At 36.4% G+C, this 23,234-nt stretch overlaps 2 protein-coding genes across 2 annotated transcripts in view; one reads left to right on the top strand and one right to left on the bottom strand.

Moving 5' to 3' along the window:
• Window positions 1-6,584, top strand: part of C2CD6 (C2 calcium dependent domain containing 6) — a 122,312-nt gene extending 115,728 nt beyond the window's left edge. Inside the window, exons 17-19 of the mRNA XM_068969131.1 lie at window positions 528-1,603; window positions 1,640-4,130; window positions 6,294-6,584. Coding sequence (XP_068825232.1) covers window positions 528-1,603; window positions 1,640-4,130; window positions 6,294-6,584 — 3,858 coding nt within the window. The remainder of the gene's footprint in view (window positions 1-527; window positions 1,604-1,639; window positions 4,131-6,293) is intronic.
• A 6,375-nt stretch (window positions 6,585-12,959) lies between these two features.
• STRADB (STE20 related adaptor beta) overlaps window positions 12,960-23,234 on the bottom strand; it is a 33,757-nt gene continuing 23,482 nt past the window's right edge. The window contains exons 4-12 of the mRNA XM_068968181.1: window positions 22,791-22,890; window positions 19,145-19,266; window positions 18,108-18,216; window positions 17,145-17,268; window positions 15,922-16,093; window positions 15,517-15,621; window positions 15,109-15,353; window positions 14,105-14,147; window positions 12,960-13,640 (exon numbers count right to left, since the gene is read on the bottom strand). Coding sequence (XP_068824282.1) covers window positions 13,497-13,640; window positions 14,105-14,147; window positions 15,109-15,353; window positions 15,517-15,621; window positions 15,922-16,093; window positions 17,145-17,268; window positions 18,108-18,216; window positions 19,145-19,266; window positions 22,791-22,890 — 1,164 coding nt within the window. The 3' untranslated portion in view covers window positions 12,960-13,496. The remainder of the gene's footprint in view (window positions 13,641-14,104; window positions 14,148-15,108; window positions 15,354-15,516; window positions 15,622-15,921; window positions 16,094-17,144; window positions 17,269-18,107; window positions 18,217-19,144; window positions 19,267-22,790; window positions 22,891-23,234) is intronic.

The raw sequence follows: 23,234 nt of genomic DNA, 5'->3' as shown, positions 1-23,234 counted from the left end.
TTAATCAAACAGCAAGATTCTACTGTAACATACTAAGGACATCATTGTTTAAATTCTCAAATGATCTATGCTCCCCAAATCAATCTTTAGAGAATACTTTTAATGGAATATCTATTACTTGATTTGCATTTTAATAAAGTTACCCCTATTGCTACTAAAATATTTATATGGATAGGACAAAGATTATGTTAGCTTTTGTCTAAGCAAATTCAGCTAACACTGGAAATGGAGTTCTTAAAGAAAAACTATTGATGAGTGCCTTTTAAGTGTTCAAAATCTTTCAGATAGCAAAAAGCTCTTGAACACAACATGGTATAAGAATTAGAAATTTGAAAAATTTGCACTATGATTCCCATTATTATTCCAACTTTAAATATTTTTAAATAATTAAAGTTGGTTTTCTCTTGGTAAAAAGGTAGGAAGATGAATAAATTGGAAGATTGCTCAAAGACAATTAAGTAGAAATTTTATTATAAATTTCAAATGTTTCAGAATTTCTTACCTTTTTTTAAATATTGTAATTCCAGAAATTCAACATCAAGAATGGTTTTGATCCTTTTCTAAAGAATATAAACAACAAAGTGTCAGTTCAAAAAAGGAAAGACCAAGATATGTTCAAATGTAGAAATATTTTCAGTGCAGAGATTATAGAGCATGAAGATCAAGATCCTCCTTACCCAACACATTCAAAAACTGCAAGATCTGCTAGTAAAACCTGGCCCCATAATCTTGACATCATTTCAATAGAGGCTTTAGACACTAAGAATAAGTTAGCTGGTGATCCTGGTATCACCACAGTAAAGACTTCAGACCCTAAGAATAATGTGGCCCATGATCCAGGTATCATCACAATAAAGACTCTAGACACTAGGAATAATTTAGCTCATCATCCTAGTATCACCACAATAAAGACTTTAGACACTAAGAATATGTTACAAGAAAGACTACCACATGTTTCTTTACCAGACTTTCAGGGAGACTCATCAGTGACTGGAAAAGTAAATGTACATAAATGTCGCCTCTCAAAATCATTAAGTCTTACTTCCCACATAGAAAATTTAAAACAATCAATGGTGCTCAAGTCAATTTTAAGTAAAAATCTGCAAGACCTTTCAGATAGATTATTTTCTACACCAGGTGTTTCTATGGACCATGAAGCAAGAAAGAAAAGTTACAGCTCTCCACTTCTGGTTATCCATGATGAACAACCAAGTAGTTTGGAAGATAAAGTATTTGAAAAAATTCAAGATTTAAGTAATCGGCTTTCAGAAGGAGGCATTTTAAATTCAAAGTCACTTTTAAGTCAAATAATTAAAAATATTCCCCCAGATTCACTTTCAGAAGGCAGACCAGGAAACTCTCCTGAGGCAGAAGAGGAACCTGTCTCTGAAAAACACTTACAGCCTGGTGAGATAGATTTTCCAATTAAAAAAAAGAGTAGTTTCAAAAAGAAACATTCAAAAAGTGAAATATCTAGCTCCAAACCAGATTTGAATGGCCTTGTATATGATTATGTTATAAAGCAAATATTCACTGCACCGATCTTCTCAGAGTTGGCGAGAGGAGTGAAAGGAGCGAGTGAAACACAGATAGACTCGCAGAGGCAGTTATCCCCAGCGTGGGAGACAGATTCGCAGAGGCAGTTACCCACAGCGTGGGAGAGTCCGCTCTCTCCCAGTGTTCTAGTTCCCCACTATGAAGAAAGCAATAATGAAACAGAGTTTCCACCAGCCAATTCTGTTATAAGCCAGATAATACAGGCATTTCCTGTAGATGCTCTTTTAGAATCAGGGATAATCAAAGTTATAGAATTAGATAAAGAATACCAGAAAGGTTTTCTGCTGGATACAGAGGCATCTTTTGCTGAAGAAAAGCCAAAGGATTCCACAGAGTATTATTCAGAAATCAGAGGCAAAGCAGAACCTCTTTCAGACCAGAATTCAGCCATCATTCACCAAGAAACCACTTCTTCTTTTAAAAGAGTTGAATTCATAGACAAAGGCCAAAATACATCCCCACATGATTCAAAATACCAGTTGACATCAGATAAAAAATCAGATTTGCCAAGTAATGGTCAGAGACTTGATAGAGAAGAAAATGATACAAGTTCTACTTTAGAAAACTTAAGTACCTCATTAATGGGTAAATTTAATGACTGTGATGTAATAATGTTAAAGTCTTTTTTGAAAAACATATTTAACTTTTTTTTCAAATATAATCAATCTGAAAACAGACCACCAGAAAAAGAATTAGAAAGACTAATTCAACATCCTTTTCCAAATAAGACAGAAGACCTTGAAGAAATTGAAGAGAATTTTGATAAAGCAGATAAATTGGACAGAAAACCTGTTTTGAATCCAAAGCTGCGTATATTTCTAGAAGAACTCTCAGAGTCAGAAATAAAAAATTTAAAATCTGAATTAAGTAAACATGTCCAGCATTACCTGGTAGAAAAGCTTTCAGAATCAGGACATATCACCAAAGAAGACTTACCAAAAATCTACCAAAATCTGTATTTGATGAATGAGAAAGTAGAACCAAAAGGACAAAATATTTTTCTGGAGAAATATTCAGAAACTGTAAAAGAAATCATGTCTTTTGTTAATAATTTTAATCATCATTTCATAGAAAAACATTTGGAAATAAAACTAAGATCTTTTTTAAATGAAATTCTCCAAAACTATTTCCTGAAAAACCTTTCAGACAACAGTTTATTTAAAGAGAAAGAATCTGACCCTATGTGCTCAAAAGTATCTTCTCTAAGAGCTCAAAGTGCCTCAGTATCTTTCCAGGAGTTAGGACAAGATACTTTAAGCAGGAGTTTTGGCAGTAGACTTGAAATAAACATGAAATATCCCTTAAATAAATCTCTACAAAGCTATCTTATAGCTTTATCAGAAAATGAAATCTTAGATCTAAAAGCTGATTTAAGCAAACACCTCCAGAGCCTTTTTATAGAAAAACTGTCAAAATCAGGACTAATCACAGAAAGGCAATTAGAGGGGATAAGCCAGCACATAAATTTGGTTAATTTTAGTTCCACACCACTAAAATGTATAAAACCAGATTTGTCTTTAAGAGATGAAAATCAGTTTGTGGCGGAGCATTCAGAAAAGCAAAATAAATATTCAAAAATTGCTCAGAAAACCACTTTACAAAAAGTTCCTGAGGATAGACTTGTAGAAACAGAGTTGACCAAAAAGGAAGAAAAAGAAGTTTTTTCCTTAGAAAATAGTAAAGAAAATCCACCAATTATTCAGGAACAGAAAAGACATTCTCAAGAAGCTAAAACACTGAGATTAATTAAAGTCCAACCCTGTTCCAACGAAAACACTCAGGTGATTCCACTAAATAAGTCTTTAGAAAGACTTACAGACACAGTGCCCAATAAAAAAAAGAAAGAACATGGTTTCATGCAGTTTCCTCATGAAGAAAATTTTGAATTTAAAACAGAGACTCAAGACCAACATAATTGGAGTGATAAATCAAAAACAACTCAATCAAAGGCTTGGTTTGAAAAGACACTAAAAATGAAGTCTCTTGACAAAAAGGATCACAATAATACCTATAAGGTGATGGTACAGGAAAAACCTGAAGCAGTATTGTCACCAAAAAGAATTCCTGATTGCAAGATGCCAAATGAAGATGAGGAATATGTAAACAAATGCACTTTTCCTTCCAGGCAAAATAATAATCTAACTTGCCTCATTTCAGAGGCTAGAGAGAAATCAAAGTTAGAAGACCAGCATCGTCAGAGATTGAAAGGAAATAATAACAATAATAAAAAACAACATTTAGAAATATTTGCACATTACAAAGAAGAAATACAAACCCTTTACACCAAACCAAACGAACTTTGCAACGAAAAATATGCCTGGGTGCCTGAATCACAATTGCTTAAAATTTTGGTAGCTGAGAAAAACTCAAAACCATCTCTCTTCCCAGAAGTACTAAAGAAAGAAAATCTAAAGCCCAAGGTCCGAAAAGAAAGAGATCGTGTCAGCAAACAAAAAAAGTCTTTTAACAAGATAGTTAATGTATTACCAACTATACCGCCCAGCACAGGAATCCATCTAAGAAAATCTGTTCCAAGGACATTGCTTCATTGGACTGCAAGAAAAACTACACATGTAATAATATTTTTCTAAGTCTTTTATTTCTTTATTTGGCAAAGTTCTTTAGATAACATAGAGTGTATGTGTCTTCATGCAAGTATGTGTGTAACCTTAATTGCCCTAAAATATACAGACCTTCAAATTTAAAAAAATTCTGACATTCAGATATCACCTTGCCTCATTCAAAAGGTAGTTAGAAAATCAAGGGACTGTTAACATACTTAGTGCCTTTGTATAAAATAGATAAAAGGGACCCCCTTGCCCCAGATCATGAATTAGAAAAAAGTACTCTTTCCTCCAGGCCAACACAGCCTGAGCAGGGTACACAGTTATGTGTATGGAAGACCAGCTGTTTCAGCCCTGACTGACCCCTCAGCCAGGGGCTGTTATCCAGCCACAACCTGCGCAACCACGGGCAGTGGCTGTATACTACAGAAAGGCTGGGATTGTCTTTTCATGCAGATATAAGTATATAGTCTTTTTTCAGATCACTTAATTTTCTTTGTTTTTAAAACAAATATGAAGCTCCTATTACATGCCAATTATTCTTCTAAGCCTTAGAGATATGCAGAATTTGGTCTCTTGAATTATGAATTACAGTTTAATTTAGCTTCTACTCTTTTCTTTTTTCCATCACCACCCCTCTGCCTTGTGCTGAGAACCATGGGAATTCAAATCTACTTTTGATACTAACATAAAGCAATTAGGAAGGTACCTCTGCTACCTGACTTTATACAAACCATTCAAAAGCAGAGTTAAAATCTAGGAATGGAAGGGACTTACTTTAATTTTCTGGAACATTGCTCTTCTCTGTTAGTATATATAAATAGGCATGACCCACAGTTGGGAAAACACAAATTCTAAAATGACATAATATTGATAATTTGACGTGCATAACTATCTTTGAATGAGAAAATAGAAAGCAAATTATTAGCTTTAGTAAATAGTAAGGCAAATCAGTCGCAGGGTAAATATTATCAACATAGCTTATTCTCTCAACTTTGGATTTCTCTTTTCTAAATTCAGTAATTTAATGAGTGTGTGTGTGCATGTATAGGAAAAAGGAAGTAAAAGGTGTTCATAGTTTTTGGAGAGGGAAGACTTTCTGAAGTTCCTTCAGATAAGTGGAATCTTTAATATCACTTTTCCAAACAAAATAAGAAATTATGTTTACGTTTGTGTTAGGTTGCCCTAATTCTTCTTGGTCCTGCCTAAATTCTTACTTGCCAGCTGTATTAATCTACTCCCACCTTCTCACCAGATCAAAGCAGGCTTATTCCCTTGGGGTGGCCATTCCCTTGGGGTGCAAGGTTTTAAGTGACAAACTGCTCAAACTGCAAAGTTTATGCTAATCCGAGAAATGACTAATAACTCCATATGCTCCTATGGGTACTTATAGATTATTATATTTTTAATATAATCATATTATACAGATTTGAAGAAAGAGGAAAACAAAGACCATAATCCCACCACCCTAAAACAACCATCATTTAAAAAAAAATTATTATGGCATATTTCCTTCCAGTTACTTTCTTAAATGTAAAATTTGTTTAGTCTTAGAATATACACAAAAATTTTTAACATTTTAGACTCAATGGACATCAGTTTGAGCAAACTCTGGGAGATAGTGAAGGACAGGGAAGCCTGGCATCCTGCAGTCATGAGGTTGCAAAGAGCCAGACACGACTTAACCACTGAATAACAACAAAAATCACAATAAACGTAACCATATTGATGCTGAGCTCTGCATGTGTGTGTATGGATATATCAAAGAAAGTGTTAATTTTAAAAGAATGTTTAGACGATTTAAAAAGTGAAATGAGTTCATAATTTATATTTGGGGTTGGGGAAGAGCTAATTTAGAGAATTAAAGGAGGGCTGGCTTTGCCTAGGAGTCTGACCCCTGAAGACAGCTCCTTTAAGATTTCTGGTTTCCAGCTCATATCTTGCATCTCTTTTGAAACAACAGATTCTTTGAAACAATAAGATTATTTAAAGTATGGTTTCTATGGTATCTGATGGCAGGTGTTGAATGTAGGGTCTGGATTTAGGGACCATCTATAAAACATTTGAATGCTCTCATTCATTATTGATATTATAAACTTTAGTCCTTGTGAATCTAAAATGTACTCTTAAGAAATCTAACTCACCAACTTGATCTTTTATTTTAATGTTTAGGATTGTTCGGATAGATTTGAGGAATTACATGTGACTTCATTTAAGCATCTTGAAAATGCAAAATCAAGAGCAAGGCTTTTAGAAAAGAGCCCAGATGATAGCCATAATCAGTTCAAACGCTTTGCAAGACCATATACTGCTCCAGAGGTTAACAAAAGAGGAGAAAGCTACACTGGAAAATTTACAAGTCCTCGAATGGTTTCAGCAGGCTTAGTTCATATAAATGATTCAATCCCAGAGTATGAAATCCATAAAATGCGGCCAAAAAAAAAAATTAAAAGAGAATATTGAAAAATGTTCGCTCATTTGTGATATTATCCAAATGTTAAACAGTTCAGAATGATATGTGAGGCCAAAAGAATAGCATTTCTCCAATTAGCAAAATGGTTTGGAGATCAGTCCTTTTTGTGTGATAGGAATCAGTAACCAAATTTCATCTTGTTAGAACCATTTTGTTTTAATTAAAATGAAAAAGAAACACTTTTGATGTAAATGTGTTTTTGTTTATGAACCTTAGGGAACAAACTCAGAAATACGTATTCATTAGTAAAGTTTTATTTCCCAGCTTTTCCCCTTTCCACTATTCTCTTATTTCCCAAATCTTTGCTATGCTCTAAATTATCCCTGATCACCCAGTTTCAGGGTCTCTATTTGCAGTTTAGCCTTTGGTATGAATATACTTTAACTCTTGAGCTCTAGATTCAATAATATGCAAATCCCTGGGTCTGTAGAACATCTATTAATTTCAATATCATCTGATACTACAACTTTTTATACTATAAAGATAATAAAAAACAGGTTTAATAGTACTAAGACCTGAGGCATCTAATACACTGGAGTGACTTTCTAACTTTGACTATGAAACGGCCTCTTTGATAACACAGAACTCAGGAAGAAACTGTATAAAACAGAAACTGCATTAAAGTATCTAGCTAATCACCATAGGATTTAAACCAAGAGACTGGTTCTATTCTTACCAAATAAAATGTCTGAATATTGTTAAACTTTGGTTTACTCTTGAAAAGTAAGAATTTCAATTTATAGAATTTTTGTCAGTTTCCATTTTCTACCATAAATCATAAAGTCTATGGAGTTCAAATAGAATTTGCTGATAGAAAACATTAATTCCCTGATCACTCATTTAATAGCATAATCAAAGTAGTAATTTTGGGAGGGAGACCAAGAATTTCTAACAATTCTCAAAGTTGCCAGTGCATGTATCAATCAGAGTATGACTGGGAAAGCACAAATACCCTTGGATCTTCCAAGTAGAAGGAACATAGGGAATTGGTTTCATGGGTAATGGAAAACAAGGCTAAGAAACTAAAAGGGATGATGTGGCAATCCAGAGATTGGCAAGAGGAGAAAATACCACCCTCAGGACATCAGGAAGAAGTGTTATGACCCAAGTCCTAAAGCCAGAAGTCAAAGAAGATACAACCAGTGAGAGACACCACAAGAAACAGGGGAGTGGGGCAAGGAGTGAGAACTGTTCTCTCTCTTTCTGCCCTCTGAAAGCGTTAGCTGCTCAGTCATGTTCAACTCTTTGCGACCCCATGGGCTGTAGCCTCATCCATGGAGTTCTCCAGACAAGAATACTGGAGTGGGTTGCCATTCACTTCTCCAGGGAATCTTCCCAACACAGGGATCGAACCTGGATCTCCCGCGTTGCAGGCAGATTCTTTACTGTCTGAGCCATCAGGGAAGTCCTGGAAACTGGGAGTGAGGGAGCATGGGACGTGTAGTTTCCAGTGAGGCAGAGCAGGGGAAGCATGGAGAAATGTATTTGACAGCTAAGAGGCAACTAAACACTTATGGAGAAAACCATTGATCTAGCTTGCAGTAAGGCCTTCCCTGGTAGCTCAGCCAGTAAAGAGTCTGCCTGCAGTACAGGAGACCCTGGTTTGACTCTTGGGTTGGGAAGATCCCCTGAAGAAGGGATAGATTACCCACTCCAATATTCTTGGGCTTCCCTGATGGCTCAGACGGTAAAGAATCCAAGTGCAATGCAGGAGACCTGGGTTGGGAAGATCCCCTGGAAAAGGGAACAGCTATGCACTCCAGGATTCTTGGCTGCAGAATTCCATGGACGAAGAGCCTGGCAGGTTACAGTCCCTACAGTCAGAGTCGGGCATGACTGAGTGACTTTCTCTACTACTAGCTTGCAGTAAAGGAGGAAATAACTTACTAGATGGAAATCTCAAATCGCTTTGCCTCATTAAACTTTTAATGGCAATACTGTGACATAAATAAAAAATCTCCTACCATGGAAATAAATTTTTTTCAAGTCTTTTTAAAAAACAGCAAAAGCAGAAGACCTATGCCCTTTATTCAAAGAATCCCTTAAATATTTATTAAATGTCTAATGCCAAACATTTTGCTAAACACTATATACTCATGAATAAGACAATGTTCTCAAGACATACTCAGTATACTGGGGACATAAACACAGAATTAGAGTCACAAGTGTTGTTGGGGAAAGTACTGTAGAAATTCATGGGGGGACATTTTGGCCAAAGTGGCTGGGCTAGTTTGGATCCTTCAGAAAGCAGATACCAAGATGAGGTCATGTATGGTAAACAGAATAATAACTGTCCCCCCTTACCCCCAGTCAACAACATATCTACAACCTAATCCCAGGAACCTGTGACCATGTTACCTTGGCAAAAGGTACTCTGTAGCTGTGATTAATGATCTGGAGATAGGCTATCCTAGAAGCTGGAAAAGGCAGCAAATTCTTGAGAGCTCGCAGAAGGAATGTAGCCCTGCCAAATCATTTTACAATTCTAACCTCCAGAACTGTAAGATAATAAACTTGTGGTTGTTTGAAGTCACTAAATTTGTGTTAATTTGTTATAACAGTGATGAAAAAAAAAACTGATACAGCATTCCAGGATCCTCAGGAAAAAAATTTAAGGCATTCACTCTCAGGGTGAGGCTGTTAATTACCATATCTACTTCTTTTGTTGTTCAGTTGTGTCTGAGTCTTCGCGACCACATGGACCGGGAGCCAGCGTGAGGAATTCCACCCGTGACAAGGTCATGTGGCAGAGCTCTGATGGCAAGGCTAATTAGACCTCAGGTTTTTCCCCTGGAATTTCCTGAGCATCCACCCCCCAAAAAATAAGAATCTGCCTGCTTTTCCACTCTTCTGACATTCTCTGGAAAAAGTCAATTCAGGGCTTTAGTCTTCTGCATTTGAAAGAGTGTTTCAATCCAAAAACCCCTCTGATGGCTTTCTAGCCTGCCTGCAGGACTCATACAGCTGCGTACCTGACCGTTAGAGGCCTCCTGACCGCAGGAGGCACAGGAAGCTTAAAACATCCTAGGAATGTAGGGGCTTCCGAAGAGTCAAAATCATTAGAATAGGACTGATTAAAAGTTTCATTTGTTGAGCCAATACTTGCTGCCAAGTTTTCATATCCTTTATTTTTAGATATAGTTGGTATATAGAAAAACAAGTATTAGACCTGGTATTAGCAACATTAGATCTTTGAGTTAAGTATCTTCTTTGTTATAACCCACTGCCTTTGTTCTATAGAGATTTAACTTTAGCACTTTAAGGAGATGCAGATAAAAGAAAAACACTTCAGGGGAAACGAAATTAACATTCATTAAGGAAGAGAGCCAAAAAGTGTTAACAAGCCTCTTGGCCAGAAGATAATGTAAATCACCTGAGACCTTTTGTATACAAAAAGATATACAGAAAGAGTCTGAGCTGCGAACGCTACATAATTTTGTATTACCCATTGATCTCCATGTATAATCAGAAGTATAAAAGGCCTTGAAGGACAATAGAAGGAGAGCCAGTCGCTGGACTGGTTTCCCCCATGTCTCTTTACTCTAATTTCAGGCTGAATTCCCATCTGGGGCGTGGAGGCTCACTATGTCTACTTACTTGTCCCGGCTTCTAAGATCCGTAAGAGAGAGAGCCCAAGGCGGGGCACTCTCCGATATTCAAAGGGGCGCCGGCGGCCTAACGTAGATGGTGCAAGATCCTTGTCTGGAACTTTATTGGTTTTCCACGTAACCCAAGTTAATCAGCCTCTTCTCTCCACTTAATCTTCCTACTACACTATTTCTTCCTAATCCAATCTTATATTAATAAATAAATGTCTTTCTTCGCCGACTCCGTCCACCCTTCGAATTCCCTGTATCCACCGGGGCTGGACCCCGGCACCCTGTCCTTCACTATCTCCCAGAGTTTGCTCAGACTCACGTCCACTGAGTCAGCGATGCCATGCAACCATCTCATCTTCTGTCGCCTCCTTCTCCTCCGGCCCTTAATCTTGCCCAGCATCAGGGTCTCTTCTAATGAGTCAGCTCTTCACATCAGGTGAGCAAAGTATTGGAGTTTCAGCTTCAGCATTAGCCCTTCCAATGAATATTCAGGGTTGATTCCCTTTAGGATTGACTGGTTTAATCTCCTTGCAGTCCAAGGAACTCTCCAGAGTCTTCCCCAGCACCACAGTTCGAAAGCATCAGTGCTCAGCCTTCTTTGTGGTCCAACTATCACATCTGTACATGACTACTAAAAAACCATAGCTTTAACTGGTTATGGGATGTTTTTTTTGTTTTTTTAAAAAGTTAACCATTTTTTTTTGTTTTTAAAAATTCTTTTCTTTTTAATGGGTGTACATGTGTTCCCCATCCTGAATCCCCCTCCCACCTCTCTCCCCATCCCATCCCTCAGGTTCATCCCAGTGCACAAGCTCCAAGCAACCTGTCCCATGCATTGAACCTGGACTGGCGATCTGTTTCACATATGATAATATACATGTGTCAATGCTATTCTCCCAAATCATTAACTAAAAAAGTTAGCAATTTTTTAAAAATTTATTTTAATTGGGATATAATGGCTTTACAATATTGTGTTAGTTTCTGCTGCACAACAACGTGAATCAGCTGTTAAGTATCCGTATGTCCCCTCCCTCCTGATCCTTCCTCCCACCCCATGCCCCATCCCACCCTTCTAGGTCATCGCAGAGCACTGAGCTGAGCTCCCTGTGTTACATAGCAACTTCCCACTAGCTATCTATTTTACACATGGTAATTATGTATGTCAGTGATAACTCTTTCAATTCGTCCTACCCTCTCCTTTCCCACCATGTGTCCACAAGTCCATTTTCTATGCCTGCATCTCTTTTTCTGCCCTGCAAATAGGTTCATCGATACCATTTTTCTAGATTCCATATATATATATATATATATGCATTAATATACAATATTTTTCTTTTTCTGACTTACTTCACTCTGTATGACAGATTCTAGGGTCATACACATCACTGTAACTGACCCAATCTCATTCAATTTCATTCCTTTTTTGTTCCTTTTAAGCTCTGTGATGACCTAGAGGAGTAGGATGGGGAGTTGGGGTGGGAGGGAGGAGATTATATACACACACATATATAGCTGATTCACACTATTGTACAGCAGAAACTAACAACATTGTAAAGCAATTATCCTCCAATGAAAAAAAAAAAACCCTTATAAATACACAGAACACCTACAGTTACCAAAGGGATAAGTAGAGTAGGTGGAGGGATAAATCAGAAGTTTGGGATTAACAGATACACACTGCTATATCTAAGTAAACAATAAGGGTCTACTGTAGAGCACAGGGAACTATATCCAATATCTCTTAGTCTATACTAGACAAGAATCTGAAAAAGAACATGAGAGAGAGAATTACATATATCACTTTGCTATACACCTGAAACTAACACATTGTAAGTCAACTATATTTAATACTTAAAAAAAATCCACTGGCTTTGTTTCTCTGGAGAACCCTAATACAGTGAAACTGAGAGGCACTGTACCTTGGCCTCCAGTCACCTTTTGCAGTACACATATTGACTCTCCACACAGATTTTGGAGAATTTCTTCTATGGTTCCTGTGTCTCTTGCTGAGGGGAATTTAGATGGTTAGTGAAATGAACTATAGCTCCCCACCCCAACTACAGCCCCACCTCAAGGCCTCAGTTGGTACTTGTCTCCTCTCTCTCCTCCTCGTTGGCAAGTCTTGGAGCCTTCTTGATGGAGTAACACCCCAAACACTCTTGAGGGAGACTGGCCAATAAACATGAAAAGGTTTGTGTTTTTAACTATTCATTTGTATATTATTTATCTCATTAGTGTCAAGTCTTAAAGCAATCATTTAAAAATAATTTTTAATGTAATGTCAAGTGTGTGCAAGTAAAATCTGCTAATTGAGGTAAACCCAACTTATCACAGTCCAAAATACATACTCCCTTTAAGACACCATATCCCCTTTGGCTAATAAGGTAAAACCTCAAGTTCTCTATGTCCTTATATGTTGTACCCCCTACAGGGGCAAGAATAATCATATAAAGGTCTGGAAGATCTGCTTCCACTGAATCAAATACCAAGTTGTCCCCAATTCAAGAGTTATATATCTATTTCTCTGAGTAAGAGCTTTCCTTGGCAAAACAAATTAGAATGTTTTAGCTCTGTCAAACCACACAAAGTTATTAAGTATAAACTCAATTCAATAAATCTTTATTGAGCTCCTATGGGGTGCATGAATTTAGGACCTATAATTTACATAAGTAGAAAAGTGTTACTTTAGCCCCTTTAAAAAAAAGCAAATTACAACTTCTGTGTGTATTTCAAGTGAATCATTTAATGTGAGTGAGGCTCAGTTTGATATTAACAGAAATATTAACAGAAGAAAGTGGGAAAGTATAAGCATTTTCCCTTCTAACAGAGAAGGGTTTGATGCCAGGATAAAACCCTGTTGTTTTAACAATGGCTGATCAAAAAGGCTAGGATCTGGAAGTAAAAAATGTACTTAGAAGCACTGTCCTCTGCGGGCTCATTCCCCTGAGGGCAGCAAAATGCTGAAAAATTTAACTGGCTCAAAAATCATACTGAGAGATCGAAAAAGAGTTAGTCACAGCTTGGGGAAGAATTTTTTTTCATGTCATCTGTCATCCACAGATGATACTAAATGTAGTTACAGTAATAATTCCAAAGTTTCCCTGGAGTTGTCAGAGCACTCTGAGCTAACCGAACGGGCTATAAACTCCTGCTCCTTTGAACAGAGTGGTTTCAAATGATAGATTCTCCAGTGCACCAACTGTATTTTCAAGTATAATTCTAGTATTTGTACCTAGCAATACAGAAGAAAAAGCAGCAGGGAGAAAGTGTCAAGTATATAGGACATAAAAGGATCCGGCAGCCCTAGAATTCCCAGTTTAAGTCTTTTTCATCAGGAAAATCACATTCTGGCTCAGTCCAAGGTGATGCTGGAGACAGTGATATTGATGGCTTGTGACAAGGAGGAGGCAATAGTGAAAGTAGTGAACTCTGGTTTTCTTCTTTCATCTGTTAAATAAACTCAAAATAAGGTTGAAGGCACATAAATTCAATACATTAATTTCTTAAAAATTAATAAATAACTTTTAAAGAAGTCATGTTAGAAGTGTTTAAATCGTTTTAGGTATTTTCACTTAAACATGCCTTTGATTCTGATCATCTGAAAACAAGAAGTAGTACTAACCAAATAAACTGATTTTTATCAGAATTATTTTGCCCCTCCATCATTTCTAGCCAATATAGAAAAATACCTCTAAATTAATCAAAATATAAACTTAGAATAAAGTAACACGTGATGATATTCCATTTGTTTTATTTTAGAAAGTCTACAAAAATGTTTTGTTTTTAATTATACCTTGTAAGAAAGTTATTATTAAGAATCTCAGTAACCAAACTGTCCTATTAAGCTAACAAAATGATGTGACTTTAATAGTATTAAGAAACATCTAGACAACAAAGATAAATCAGCTCACCTGTTTGAAGAAAACATGGGACAGTAAGCTGCTTGCTGATGGCCTGAAATTTTTTTGAAAAAATTATAAAAAAGAACCTATTAGAATGTAGATATTTTGCTTTAAACTGTTAGAACATAAGTTTAAAGCTATAAAACTCAATATACAAAAATTGAAAGGAAAAAGAATATATATAAAGAGGCCCAATTCTTAGCTTCAACCTTGACTAATTAATTCTAGAGATTGTCTTCAACTACTCCATGATTTCCCTCATAGCTCAGTTGGTAAAGAATCCACCTGCAATGCAGGAGACCCCGGTTCAATTCCTGGGTTGGGAAGATCTGCTGGAGAAGGGATAGGCTGCCCACGCCAGTATTCCTGGGCTTCCCTTGTGGCTCAGCTGGTAAAGAATCCGCCTGCAATGTGGGAGACCTGGGTTCGATCCCTGGGTTGGGAAGATCCCCTGGAGAAGGGAAAGGCTATCCTCTCCAGTATTCTGGTCTGGAGAAAGAGTTGGACATGACTGAGTGACCTTCACTTTCACTCCATGACTTAACATTTATTAGGCACTAAGTAATTATAACAAACTATCCTAGGCATTAAGGAGCTAAAAAAAAAAAAAATGACACATACCTTATTTCTAAAATATTAATGCTAATAGTTATCTATGATAATAATTACTTTAATACTAGCAACTAACACTCTTGTACTGCTTGGAAGTTTCTAAAATGGCTTAACATAAGCATAGTAACTAATGTCCAAAAACATTAACTGATTTTTGTAAGGGGATTCGGTTAGGAAATGATACAGTGGAGACTGAAGCCCAAGTATTCTGACTTCAAACCTAGTATTCTTCGCATTTCTTCACTGTTTCTACTTGCTTTAGGCACTGGTATTTTCTGGACTAGTCTATAGTTTTTTGAAAAAAAGACTGATAGAAGATTTGAATTTGGCATGAAGCAAATATCACATAAACTTTTATAAAACACGGATGTTTTATGCTATTTAGATCTGACCAGTATTACCTTTTCTCAGGATCCTGTTGCAAACAGAGCTGTATCAAGCTGAGGAAGGCAGGAGAGAATGTTTTTGAGGAAGGTGTTTGCAATCTGTCACTATTTACTGTGCGAGTTCCACTGGAGACATGTACACTTTCTCCAATCCCAGAGTCTACACCTGACCGCGAATTTTTCATTCTGGATTCTGACTGAGGAAAAATACTGGCATCCAATGGACTGTAGGGAGGACCTTTCAGTTTCTGTAATAACATCTAAAAGAAGAAAATTTTCCTTCAACCTTTTTCAGGCAAAATATTAAAACAATAACAATGACAGTAAGGATCCTAAGAGTTTAAAAGATGTTTAAAAGAAATTATCTAGACTGTAAGGGATCTCATGAAGGGAAAGTAGTTCAGGAATTTTGGCAGCACTTACCTGTGTCCTGTGCATGTCTTGGAAAGGAACCTGCCCACTGGCCAATTCACAGGCTGTAATCCCAACGCTGTAAATATCTGACTTTACATTATATCCATGTAAATCCTATAGAACAATTAATTTGAAGTCCTTTAGTGTAAATATCCTTTAAAAAGTTATATACATATGCTCTTTTTTGACAAAGGATGGTGAATAATAATAGAAAAAACTCATGAGAAATCAAGATACACCTAATATTTGGTATACATTTAAAAATTCCTAACAGAATAATTTTGACAAGAAAGAATAAAACAGTCTTGCAGTAGGCCTTTCATCAGTCTGAATATAAGGGCACAATTGTCCTTTTGTCAAACTCAGAAAACACTTAAGACGCATAGACAACCCAATGCAATGGCCACACCTGACCTGTCTCAGCAGTTCTGGACTCAGCCACGGCTGCACTGATGTGCTGAACTGTGGGAAATCATACACAGCCCTATGCCTCTGTCCGTGCTTAACCAAACTATGCAGGTGGAACAGGCCAGAGAGGGTCACTAGGCCATCACCAGAAATGAGGATATGGCTGGCTTTAATACTCCTAGAACAAAAAGAAACAATCCTAAATACTAAGAAATTGGCCAAGAAAGAAAGAATAGAAATATGGTCAGAATAAATTCATATATTCCCTTGGAAATTAAATACTATTTACAAAATAATATTTAAGCATGAAGTTATAATTTAAAGTTAAATGTAATATTATCTAATAAAAGATAGCCTCTGATGGTATTAACAAAATTTATAAAGGCATGTCTAATATAAAAATTTCCTTTGTCAAATAAATTCTGAAGAGCCTTGTTTTTCATTTGAAACATGGAAAATTGGAAACTAATAGAGCAGGATGGCCAATAGTCTGGTAAAGTATAATAAAAGCTTGATTAATTAGAATACTGTCTGTTAGAAATCTTCAGTTAACCAGAATGCTGCTAAGAAACAATAAACAGTAAGAAAAAAAGCTTTAAGGAGGTAAAATAAACAATAAGAAAACAAGCTTATTTAAAAGTAACTTAATTAAAAAGGAAAACAAATTTCCCAAATATCTCAGAGGCAGCACTGTTTTCAACATTCAGCCGATTACTTCGGTACCTACAGTTTGGCAACTAGAGAACTGATATTTAGTATGATAATCTCAATGTGCTACATACAAAAACACTTAAGAAATCAAAGGTTTAGTTACACCTGTATACGATATAAACATGACATAAAGCTGAAAAGCAGGTAAAGAAGCTCTTTATTTGCTTAAGAAAAAAACAAACACAAGAGCTAACTAGGATCCCACTCCTCACAGCTTATAGTTGAAACAGGCAGGTTCTTGTATCTCTCATCACTGAGACCTGAGCTCAACAGAGGGCAGGCATTCCACCCAGTGCTGAGCAAAGCACTTGGCAGAGAGGAGGCGGCCTGAACACTTCTGGCGAATGAACCATAAAATGTAAGCATCTACTTTAACTACTGGTCCTTTCCTCCCCCAATATTCATTTGCAAATTTCCTATCCTTCATTTTAACACTCAACTGTTTCTTCCTAAAAGCTCCCTAAAATATTTCTTCCTCTCAAATTCTTTCATTTTGTAAAGTACAAATACATAAATACCTGTGAATACAGCCATTTTGATGCAGATAGTTCAACCCTCTCACTGCTCCAAAGAGAATGTTCCTTATTAAAGTTTCACTCATTCCTTCAGGAAAGTAAGTCCTCAAGAGTTGACTTGCTGAACCTAAAAAAGACCCCTGAAATCCTCAGATGAACCCTAAAAGTGACTTTGTTTCTATTTTTCACATGTTCTTATCAACAATCAACACATACACACATGCTACATTTTAGAGTCTAACCATTTTCCTATGCAAAGGTAATTTCCCTTCAAGAATCTTTAAAAAGACTTCTCTAATGACATGCTAGAGATTAGGACAGTGAATTAATAATACTCAATATTAGTGAAAAAATACATACTGTGTAAGAATATATATTTTTTTAAACCCACAGGCAATCCACAAAAGCATTCTAAAAGAATCAAACCTCTAAAATCCATTTATTCAACACACCTACTGAACACTACTTTATGCTAGGTATTTTATGAGCACCTGGGGACACCAAAATGAAAAATACATACATGATCCTTCCCTTGAGAAGCTCAAATCCAGAGAAGGGAGACAGATACACAGATGTTTACAATGCAGTTAAATAAGTTTACAAATGCAGAGAAACAAAGACAGGGATGGTGTACACAAGTAGGAAAACTACCTCTGCTTGAAGAAAAATAGCAGTTCTTCATTGAGAGAGAGAAAGGAAACAAGGGAAAAAAGACAGCTTGTTCAAAGGCACGGATTTCTTGGAGAAATCAGTGGTGGTTTCACTGATCATGAGAGCCATTCTACCTTTTTTTCTGAAGACTAAAATTCACCGTGAACCAGATATAGAAATATATCATGAAATCTAGAATTGGCCAGGTTTATAAATTAAAAGTAGTAAACCATAAATCTAAGATCACATTCATCCTTATAATTACATCATCCAGGCTAAACCATGAGTTATTTTACCTAAAATGAGTTTTCTTACCATAGGCCATAAAAGGAGAAATAACCCAAAGCCAGCTGCCAACAGTGAAAACAGTCCAGTAAGTTGTAATATTGGGATGCCGGAAAAAGTGGGATAGAATCACTGCTTTCTAGTATAGACACACAAGAGACAAGACATTTAAAAACAATGGTTTTTTCTTCATGATGAAGATAACAGCAGTGGCAGCTTATTAGTACTAATAATGGAGTTTTTTAGTACTAAGCACTGTTCTTGTACTGTCATGTCTTTCAATCTCACAGCCACTTACACAGAGTATGTGGCATTATAATTCCCATTTTATAGAAGAGAATATTTAAAAACAAGATAGAAAATTTGTTCAAGAGCACATAATTAACGAAAGTAGGACAGTCTGACTACAGAGGTCATATTCAATAACTGTTCTGTGTTCTTATGATAGAAACATTTTAAAAATACATTAAAACATGAAGATAAAAGTCCCTTCTAACACTAAATGATAGAACCACTGTTAATATTTCAGTATAATTTCTTCCAATCTTTTTCTGTTCAATGTACATGTGCACAAATATGTTAAATACATTAAAAATTGAGATAATATCAAAATGAAATCCTTTCTCTCTTTATATCAAAAATGATTAGTGACAATGGAAATAGTATTATAATATTCCTGAAATGCGATCTGTTAAAATTTATCAATTCAGAAGCTAATTTAACTTAGCTGTATGAAAAAGAAACTGTTTGCTTTTGTTTTTTTCTATTTTCCTATTATTTGTGACTGGACTGATGGGGGATATTTAAATTAATTTCAGACCAGAGTTTCAAATATGACATTCATTTGAAGGAACTTACAGTAGATACCAAAGTTTGAATTTATTTGTTCTTTCATTGATCTGGCTTCCTTTCTTTCCAATTCTGTAATTTTATGTTTATTAAAAGAAAGAGATCTACCTTTTTCTAACAGAACTACTAATTTGTGAAAAAGAAAAGTTCTTACAAATGTATCCCCTCAAATAGACATTAAATTAGACGTATCTTTTTTTTTTTTTTTGTATTGTTACCTGTAAAGCTTTTAGGCGTTCTTCAGTGCAGTTTTCCAGATTTGTAATTTTTATAGTGACCAGTGTTCCTGTAGGGGTATGCCGTGCAAGATGGACAGAAGTCAAGTTGTCAAATCCCCTTCCTAAAATCAGATGTAAAACTCATGTTAAAAACCAAAGAGAGAAACTGATAACCTGGACTTTATCAAAATTAACTTTCGCTCTTCAAGAAAACACTAATAAGAAAATGAGAAGGCAAGCCACTGACTCAGAGTATTAACAATATTTGTATCTGATAGGACTCACATCCAGGGTACCACATAAAGAACTCCTACAGTTCTATAATAAATGACAAACATCCCAATTAAAAATTAGGCAGAAGATTAAACAGGCAAGCCAAAAAAGTAGAAAAGAAATGGCCAATAAGCACATGAAAAAATGCTCAAGATAGAGGAGCACAAATTAAACACAGTATACCATTATATACCTATTGTAATGGCTAGTACTGTGACTTGATAAACAAGTCATGACATACTCCAACAACAGAATGTTACTCAGCAATCCCCTACTCCCAGTCCCCAGCAACCACTGATATAATTTGTTTGTTATGTAAATAGTATCATAAGGAGTACAGTTTTTTAGGGTCTGGCTTCTTTCACTTAGCATAATGCTTTTAGGATTCATCCATATTTCAGTAGTTAATTTCTTTCTATTGCAGAGTAATAATAGGACTTCCCTGTAGCTCAAACAGTAAATAATCTGCTTGCAATGCAGGAGACCAGGGTTCAGTCCCTGGGTTGGGAAGTTCCTCTGGAGAAAGGAATGGCAATCTACTCCAATATTCAGATGGTAAAAGAATCTGCCTGCAGTGTGGAGACCCAGATTCGATCCCTGGGTCTGGAAGATCCCCTTGAGAAGGAAATGGCAACCCACTCCAGTATTCTTGCCTGGAAAATCCCAGGGACAGAGGAGCCTGGCAGAGTAATAATCCATCAAATGTACATACCACAATTTATTTATCTGTTCATAAGTTGATAAGATACTTGGGTTGTTTTCAGTCTTTGGTGACTATAGAAATAAAATTGCCAAAAACATTCTTTAAGTAGACACATGTTTTCCTTTTTCTTTGGCAAATACCTTCAAGCAGGATTGCTGGATCACGTATGTTTAGCCTTATAAGAAGTTCCAAAAGTGTTAGTGGCTGAACTACTTTGCATTCCCACAAGCGATGTGTACGAACTGCAGTTGCTTTACATACTTATCACATTTGTTGCTATTAGTTTTTAAACTAAAAACATCTAGAATGGTAATCTATTAACAGACATCTAATAAATATTAGTTTTCTCCCTCTCTCCAGTCACCAAATTCTGCCACTTTTATTGTTGAAGTGAAGTTAATCTGAGGTTCATCCCTTTCTCCCCAGTATCAGCACTTGCCCAAGTCCTGTCCTTATTCTCCGGATAGACTGACTTCCTCACCTGCTGTACATTCTGAACCAGCACTGCACCAAAACCACTGATGGAGCTACTTCAAAAGCCTGTGCCAAGGTCCTATTCACCAGAAATGTTGGTTCATTAGGTCTGATGGGATTCATACACTGGTGATGGGATTCATACACTGGATTCATACTCAGGTGATGAGGATAATACTTCTGGTTTTAAACCACTGATCTTCTCTTTCAGGTTATTGCCTGGAACTGCTGCCAGTTGTCCTAAATTTAATGTTTTATCAAAAGAAAGGTACTACAGTGCAGCAGCTGATAGCTCAGACCTTACAAGGACAAAAGTCTGCTTTCAAATTACTTAAATTCTCAGAGTCTCAGTATCTTCATCTATTAAATGGGAGGAGTAAACAAGTGAGATGAAAAAAATTCATACAAAATGTTCAGCCTAATGCCTACTGGATGCTATTATTATCATCATCACTATTCCACAATGTCTCTCGAGCACAGAGTACACCCCACATAAGGTCTTCCACAATATGTTCCAAACCTCCTTTTTCAGATGTATCCATTTATTTTTCAGATTTCTCTCCTTACTGCCTACGTTCTCTTTGTTCCTGAATCTAGGCACAGAGCAACCACCTTGATAGTCCTTCCTCAGTCACCTACTGGAGTATTTTTTTAATCTTTTTTTATTGACATCATCTGAAAGTCCTTTCTAATTTGGGGAGCATTTTCTACCAGTGCTATTTTATTGTAGAAAAAGTCAAATCCTTATTCTTTGTCACCTTGACCCTAGCAGGTGAGGGTCAATGATCTAAGCTTAGTCAACTGGAAGATGAAGTGAACGACAAAGGAAGCAGGAGCAGTCAGAATTCACTTAAAACTTACCTGCTGCTGCTGCTGCTAAGTCGCTTCAGTCGTGTCCAACTCTGTGCTACCCCATAGACGGCAGCCCACCAGGCTGCCCCGTCACTGGGATTCTCCAGGCAAGAACACTGGAGTGGGTTGCCATTTCCTTCTCCAATGCATGAAAGTGAAAAGTGAAAGAGAAGTCACTCAGTCGTATTTGACTCTTAGTGACCCCATGGACTGCAGCCCACCAGGCTCCTCCGTCCATGGGATTTTCCAGGCAAGAGTACTGGAGTGGGGTGCCATTTTTAGTAGAAATTTTTTTCAGTTAAGTGTGGAACTCCCCAGTGGGGTCCAACGTCTGGTGGTAAAAGCACCTACTCATATACATTAGCAAGACTGTTCTTATGCTATGACCCTTCTTGTGGTTTTAGTCACAGAGCTTCTCTTGGCTTTTTCCAAGTTTATTTTTCTAGCCAATGATTCTGTGAGTTAGCAATATTGCTCAAAAAATTCCTTCTTTGATTAAGTAGTCAAGACTTCTTTCTGTTGTTTGAACAAAATCCGTGACTAGAATATTTAGTAAACTTTCCCTCATGCTTCAGGATCCAGCCCCTTTTTTGCTATCTTCCTTGACTCCTAGAAGAGTCAAGATGAACAGTTGGATGCTCCATCTTCTCTGTTTCCATAATGCTTAGCATAGCTCTACTATAGTACTTTCCAGTGCATAAGACAAAGCTGTCTTTCATGTTTATCTTCCCAGAGAGGATGTGAACTCAAGTGTTTTACATGGCTTTATATCCCTGGCACCTAACACAGTACCTCTTTGCAGTGCTTAACAGATGTTTCTGAATAGTCAAAAAAATTTTCACATGTATAAGACTATAAACGATAACTCAGCCTGTTCCAAGCCTAACTGAAAAAAGTTTCTACTACAAATGGAATTTTAGGTAAGGTTTTAAGTTAAAAGAAAGTAATTTGGTTAAAGGACTGTGACTGAAAAGATTTACATGATTTGATTTAATTCAGACAAATGATTAGAGGTTTCCTACAATAAAGTAGGAAACCTTTAATAAGTACAAATAAACCTCTAATAATACAAATAAGTATTTGTCCTACAAACAAATACTTATTCAGTGTCCTCCTCCTCTACAAGTACTTCAGTGAAAAAGTAAAAATTCTAGAAGGTAATCTTGAAAAAAATCTGGCTACTGTTTTAGGACAAATAAAATTAATAGATCCATTTGACTGACACAATTAACATTTAGTTTTATGCTGTGGGTAACAACAGAAAAAGACTGCTTACAAAATAATCATTTGTCATCAATTTCATTTCTAATGATGAGTCAAATAATTGCACTGTAGAATTATTACCTATTTCCACTTGGAGTTCATAGTGAGAAACATTGGTGGAACAGATCACTTCACTGGCTCTAGTGGATGAAGGCAGCAAGGAAAGGGTTGGCTCATCAACCTGCATTGTTTTGAAAATATGAAAACAAAATAGGTATAAACTTTTTTGGTGCCGCAACTGAGTCCCTTACTCCAATATAAAATAGTGATATTGTCTTTTCAAACATACAAGGGCTCATTAGGAAGATACTGAAAGGTGGCTTAAGAGACTATTTTAAGATCCAAAAAGTATTCACAATAGCTAACAAGTTATGCCTATCAGCCTGTGAAGCAGGGTAGGGCTAGAGAAGCAGATTTATAGGTAGTGAAGAACACTTTTCAGCTCAATTTTCAGGAAGCATTGTCAGGAGCTGCTAAGAATGGCTGTTGAGCCCTTGGGGTATCTAACAAATATATCAAGGGAAG

Source organism: Capricornis sumatraensis, chromosome 3 (genome assembly GCF_032405125.1).
Source record: "Capricornis sumatraensis isolate serow.1 chromosome 3, serow.2, whole genome shotgun sequence".
NCBI lineage: Eukaryota > Metazoa > Chordata > Mammalia > Artiodactyla > Bovidae > Capricornis > Capricornis sumatraensis.
This window is presented reverse-complemented; position numbering and strand designations above follow the sequence as displayed.